The sequence below is a fragment of the Hyperolius riggenbachi genome, chromosome 10 (genome assembly GCF_040937935.1).
Source record: "Hyperolius riggenbachi isolate aHypRig1 chromosome 10, aHypRig1.pri, whole genome shotgun sequence".
Taxonomy (NCBI): domain Eukaryota; kingdom Metazoa; phylum Chordata; class Amphibia; order Anura; family Hyperoliidae; genus Hyperolius; species Hyperolius riggenbachi.
The window spans coordinates 11,464,450-11,471,301 of NC_090655.1; the positions used below are offsets into that span (position 1 = coordinate 11,464,450).

General features: G+C 40.4%; 1 protein-coding gene across 1 annotated transcript; it reads right to left on the reverse strand.

Moving 5' to 3' along the window:
• Positions 1 to 850: 850 nt before the first annotated feature.
• Positions 851 to 1,780, reverse strand: LOC137535925 (olfactory receptor 1E16-like). Its single transcript, XM_068257814.1, has one exon. It carries the CDS (start codon positions 1,778 to 1,780, stop codon positions 851 to 853), a length of 930 nt encoding a protein of 309 aa, XP_068113915.1.
• Between the last annotated feature and the right edge of the window lie 5,072 nt (positions 1,781 to 6,852).

Genomic DNA, 6,852 nt, shown 5'->3' on the forward strand with positions numbered 1-6,852 from the left:
GATTGCTGGTGGGAGGGTGGCAGCTACAGGATCAGGTCCTGTAACCGGATATTAGCGGGGATAGAGCGCGCATCCTTGCTGAGCGATGGAGCTCCGTTCCGACATTAGCCTGTCAGCCCGTAATTGCGGCTGGCTGTTAGAAACAGAAACAGCGTTTTTTTCTTTGCACAACGCTGCGATCTAGCGCAGCGCTGTGCTGGGGACAGCCCTGTCCACTGGAGTCTCTTACAAAGCGATTGCTCTCATAGGCTGATGCCTATGAGAGGCGTTCGCAGTGATTGGATCTCGGGGGGAGGGATACATATTTTTAAAAAAAGCAATTTTTATAAAAAAAATAAATAGACATTGCAGCAGCAATCCGATCCCACCACCAGAAAGTTCTGTTGGTGAGCAGAAAAGGGCAGATTTGTGTGTGTGCTAAGCAGTGGGGTAGCTAAGGAGCTGTGGGCCCCGATGCAAGTTTTACAATGGGCCCCCCCAAGCACTCTATACATAACAATAGTTACGGCTCACCACAACCCGCCAATGGCAACTACAGTGCAAGAAGGGAATGGGGAAGAGTTTAATGATTATCACCTTTCAAAGTATCTATAGAAGTGATTATTAGGAGGCGGAGCACAAGACCAATAGAGAGCTAATACTGCAGTTGAGCGAGGGCCCCTTGGGGCCCCTCTAGCCCAAGGGCCCTGATGCGGTCGCAACTTCTGCACCCCCTATTGCGACGCCCCTGGTGCTAAGTTGTACGGCACTGAATTGTAAAAAATGGCCTGGTCACTAGGGGGTATAAGCCTGTGGTCCTCAAGTGCTTAAGCATTCTGTGCTGGTTGCCTATTTTTTTAAATGTATCATTTTATGTTCTTGTTATATGTTGTACAGCTTTAAAAATGTCCTTGTTCCTCAGAGTGTAGACAAAGGGGTTTAGCATCGGAACTACGGCCATAAAGATTAAGGACATCAACTTGTCCATCTCCTTACTATGTTTGGACTCTGGTTTGGTATACAGGACTATGCCTGGACAATAAAATAACATGACGGTGGTGAGGTGGGAGCCACAGCTGGAGAAGGCTTTGAGTCTCCCCTTGGAGGACTGAATTTTGGATATGGTCAAGATGATGAACACATAAGAGGTGACAACAAGCAAGAAAGTCACAGATCCAAAAAGTTGATCTTGAACCACCAACACTAAAGTCATGGTTTCTCCATTGCTGGAGGTAATGCCATACAACGTTTTTGGGTCACAATAGAAATGATCAATGTTCTGTGTTAGGCAGAAGGATAATGTAAAGACAATTATAACGTTCACTGCTGCATTAATCTTACATATTACTAAGGAGAAGGCAGACACTGAGATGCATATTTCCTTCCTCATCAGGGTGTAATATTGCAACGGTTTACAGATGGCTACAAAACGATCGTAGGACATAGAGGCCAGCACTAAAGTTCCATAAGTGATTGTCATTGAGAAGATGTAGATCTGTGTCAAACAGGCTGCTAAAGACATCTGGTTGTCCTGTGTTTGGAGTATAGTCAACAGCTTTGGGAGGATGGAAGAAACACTTGCAACATCCGTAAAAGCAAGATTAGCCAAGAAGTAATACATTGGGGTCTGTAGATGGGGAACCAAACTGACCAAGGTAATAATAGTCATGTTTCCAAGGAATGTCAGTAGGTAGATCACTAGAATTCCAGTGAAGAAAAACCAAAGTCCGGTTCCCGAGTAGGCAAATGCTAAAATATGGAAGACCTTTTCTGTACTGTTAGGACACTCGTCTTCCTTCATCCTACCTAAAAAGGGAGTTTAGCAAGATGACAAAAATTTTCCATTAAAGCACAAGTCCAGAAACAGTTGTTCAGTATGCCTTAAGGTGGCCATACACTCGTTAGATTAGCAGCAGATAGATCATCAGATACATTTCTGATCTATCTGATGTGTTTAGGGACATTTTTTTACTAGGAACAGATTTCCAATAGATTTCAGTATGAAATCGATTGAAAATCGATCTGATGGCATTTTTTTGCCATTAGATTTCCATTAAGTCTAATGCAAAATGATAAACAATCTCAACAGATCGACCTAGATCTTCGATCGATCGGCCGCTAATTGGCTCAGTGTGTGGGCCCCTTTAGATATATCACAGTTTTATGTTATGTTATATTATGTTTAAAAACTTAAAAAAATAGATTTATTGTTTTGTCTCAGCTCAATGAAACAGTCTGTCCCTTATCTGTAAGTGCTAAAATATATACAGTGGCTTGCAAAAGTATTCGGCCCCCTTGAAGTTTTCCACATTTTGTCATATTACTGCCACAAACATGAATCAATTTTATTGGAATTCCATGTGATAGACCAATACAAAGTGGTGTACATGTGAGAAGTGGAACGAAAATCATACATGGTTCCAAACATTTTTTACAAATAAATAACTGCAAAGTGGGGCGTGCATAATTATTCAGCCCCCTGAGTCAATACTTTGTATAACCACCTTTTGCTGCAATTACAACTGCCAGTCTTTTAGGGTATGTTTCTACCAGCTTTGCACATCTAGAGACTGAAATCCTTGCCCATTCTTCTTTGCAAAACAGCTCCACCTCAGTCAGATTAGATGGACAGCGTTTGTGAACAGCATTTTTCACATCTTGCCACAGATTCTCGATTGGATTTAGATCTGGACTTTGGCTGGGCCATTCTAACACATGGATATGTTTTGTTTTAAACCATTCCATTGTTGCCCTGGCTTTATGTTTAGGGTCGTTGTCCTGCTGGAAGGTGAACCTCGACCCCAGTCTCAAGTCTTTTGCAGACTCCAAGAGGTTTTCTTCCAAGATTGCCCTGTATTTGGCTCCATCCATCTTCCCATCAACTCTTACCAGCTTCCCTGTCCCTGCTGAAGAGAAGCACCCCCAGACCATAATGCTGCTACCACCAAATTTGACAGTGGGCATGGTGTGTTCTAAGTGATGTGCAGTGTTAGTTTTCCGCCACACATAGCCTTTTGCATTTAGGCCAAAAAGTTCAATTTTTGACTCATCTGACCAGAGAGCCTTCTTCCACATGTTTGCTGTGTCCCCCACATGGCTTGTGGCAAACTGCAAACGGGACTTCTTATGCTTTTCTGTTAACAATGGCTTTCTTCTTGCCACTCTTCCATAAAGGCCAACTTTGTGCAGTGCACGACTAATAGTTGTCCTATGGACAGATTCCCCCACCTGAGCTGTAAATCTCTGCAGCTCGTCCAGAGTCACCATGGGCCTCTTGACTGCATTTCTGATCAGCGCTCTCCTTGTTTGGCCTGTGAGTTTAGGTGGATGGCCTTGTCTTGGTAGGTTTACAGTTGTGCCATACTCCTTCCATTTCTGAATGATCGCGTGAACAGTGCTCCGTGGGATGTTCAAGGCTTTGGAAATCTTTTTGTAGCCTAAGCTTGCTTTAAATTTCTCAATAACTTTATCCCTGACCTGTCTGGTGTGTTCTTTGGACTTCATGGTGTTGTTGCTCACAATATTATCTTAGACAACCTCTGAGGTCGTCACAGAGCAGCTGTGTTTGTACTGACATTAGATTGCACACAGGTGCACTCTATTTAGCTATTAGCACTCATCAGGCAACTGACTGCACTTAGACCAAAGGGGGCTGAATAATTACGCACACCCCACTTTGCAGTTATTTATTTGTAAAAAATGTTTGGAATCATGTATGATTTTCGTTCCACTTCTCACGTGTACACCACTTTGTATTGGTCTTTCATGTGAAATTCCAATAAAATTGATTCACGTTTGTGGCAGTAATGTGACAAAATGTGGAAAACTTCAAGGGGGCCGAATACTTTTGCAAGCCACTGTAAATGATTGACCTTTTTATCTATCCCCCTACTCTCACAAGCCAATTTTTCTGCTAGGATAGGAAAGCTTCCACTCCTTATCAGTGAAGGAGGCAATAATCCGACTGGGGAAAAACGATCAGTTGCAAAGCTGAATATTAACTCTTTCAGGCAGAGAGAAAAAAAGGAACACAGCCTAGTTATTAGTGTGCTTGGCACTGTACATACCCATGTCTATCTCATCATGTCACCTGCTACTTAACACAATTTACAAAATTAACTCATACTAAGTAGTGGCTTAGCAAAAATTTGGATTGGCTCCCCAAACCCCAAGTAAAGTATAAGGTAGTCTTTGTGCCTTCTAAATGCCCAGCTAGCTATCAATTTGCTGTTTTTTTTTTTTAACAGTGATAAGTAGTAGAACAGATTTTAGAGTGGTTTAGGGTTGAGGTCTATGTCATGTGCATTAGTTTTAGTGACAAACTGAATTAAAACCAAAACATATATATATTTATATACTCTGTACCAAAAATAAAACACTTTATTACAATGAGAGAACAAACACCACAAAGCAGGAAAAGCACACCTTTATTTCAAATGCAATATTGTCACCATACATTGTTTTAGGAACATAGTTTAAATGTTGTGATAACCAGGACAAATCGGCAAATAAAATGTGTGGGTTTTATCTACAATAGCATTGTTTCTTTTAAAACTATAATGGATGAAAATGTAGAAATTGTTTTTTGTTTTTTTTTTATTCTTTATTTATCCCTTTAAAATGCATAGGAAATAAAGTAATTACCAAATAAATCACATAAAAAGCGTAATTTGTGCAGAAAAAAATATATACATAGATCATTTAGGTGTAATATAAGTAGTGATTAAGGCATTGCCCAATGAATTAGAGCAGTGCTGAAATGTGAAATTGCTCTGGTCCATAAAACTGAAACAAGCCCATGATTATTACAGTATATTCTGGCGTATAAGACTACTTTTTAACTCTTGAAAATCATCTGAAAAGTCAGGGGTCATCTTATACGCCGGGTGTCATTGATGCCGGGTGATACGCCGTATCCTGTTACCGCTACTCAGATCTCGCTGCTGAGGACTGTAGTGAAGTGGCGCAGGCGCACATGTGCGAGATCTGAGAGGCAGAGAAGGGGATAAATAGGGTACTAGGGTGGGCCAGAGGTGTGAAAGAGGCGTGTTTTAAGGGCACAGTGCAATCTATTCTTCCATACCTCTCTGATAAACAGGTAGACAGGGAGAGCACCAGTATCTGTTCATCCATAGCACCAGTATATGATTTTTAAAAAATGTTTATTTGGTGTGCATTGGAAGAGGGGTAGTCTTATATGGCGAGTATATCCCAAACACTATATCTTAACTGGAAAAGTAGGGGGGTCGTCTTATACGCCCAGTCGTCTTATACGCCGGAAAATACGGTTATATTGTCATTTTTTATTTATATAGCGTCAACATCTTCCAGCTGTACAGAGTACAAAACAATCAGTGGGGAGCATAGATACACGAGAATACTTTGTAAAATCAGGACATCCAGCGACTCAATTCAAATATATAAATAGTAGATATGTGGTTTGAACATCACCAGAATTGGTACACATTCATATGATAATTACAGCAGACTAAGAAACACTAGGAGGAGGTCCCTGCCCTTGTAAGCTTACAATCTAGAGGGTAGTGTGTTGGAGATATTAGGGAAGGACTCACAGGGTAATTGGATGAGGCAGTGAGCCTCCAATGTTACCTATAGCAAAGTATAGGCCTGTTTGAACAGGTGTGTTTTGAGAGTAAATTTGACGGTTTCCAGGCTAGGAGTGTTATGGACAGGCTGACGGAGAGCATTCCAAAGAAGAGGTGATGCTTGTGAGAAGTCCTGGATGCAGGAGTGAGATGAGGCAGCCAGAAGGGTATGTGTGTATGTGTATATATAATATATATATATATATATATATATATATATATATATGTGTATATGTGTGTATATATATATATATATATATATATATATATGTATGTATGTATGTATGTGTATATATATATATATATATATATATATATATATATATATGTATGTATGTATGTATGTATATATATATGTATATATATATATATATATATATATATATATATATATATATATATATATATATATATATATATATATATATATACAGTGGCTTGCAAAAGTATTCAGCCCCCTGAAGTTTTCCACATTTTGTCACATTAATGCCACAAACATGAATCAATTTTATTGGAATTCCACGTGAAAGACCAATACAAAGTGGTGTACATGTGAGAAGTGGAACGAAAATCATACATGATTCCAAACATTTTTACAAATAAATAACTGCAAAGTGGGGCGTGCATAATTATTCAGCCCCCTGAGTCAATACTTTGTAGAACCACCTTTTGCTGCAATTACAGCTGCCAGTCTTTTAGGGTATGTTTCTACCAGCTTTGCACGTCTAGAGACTAAAATCCTTGCCCATTATTCTTTGCAAAACAGCTCCAGCTCAGTCAGATTAGATGGACAGCGTTTGTGAACAGCATTTTTCACATCTTGCCACAGATTCTCGATTGGATTTAGATCTGGACTTTGTCTGGGCCATTTACCACAACACATTACTAAGTTTTGTTTTAAACCATTCCATTGTTGCCCTGGCTTTATGTTTAGGGTCGTTGTCCTGCTGGAAGGTGAACCTTCACCCCAGTCTCAAGTCTTTTGCAGACTCCAAGAGGTTTTTTTCCAAGATTGCCCTGTATTTGGCTCCATCCATCATCCTATCAACTCTGACCAGCTTCCCTGTCCCTGCTGAAGAGATGCACCCCCCGAGCATGATGCTGCCACCACCATATTTGACAGTGGGGATGGTGTGTTCAGAGTGATGTGCAGTGCTAGTTTTCTGCCACACATAGCGTTTTGCATTTTGGCCAAAAAGTTGTCATCTGACCAGAGAGCCTTCTTCTTCCACATGTTTGCTGTGCCCCCCACATGGCTTGTGGCAAA

Bases quoted from the DNA above. Each gene is read 5' to 3' on its own strand.
- LOC137535925 (XM_068257814.1), bottom strand. From the start codon at position 1,780: ATGAAGGAAGACGAGTGTCCTAACAGTACAGAAAAGGTCTTCCATATT.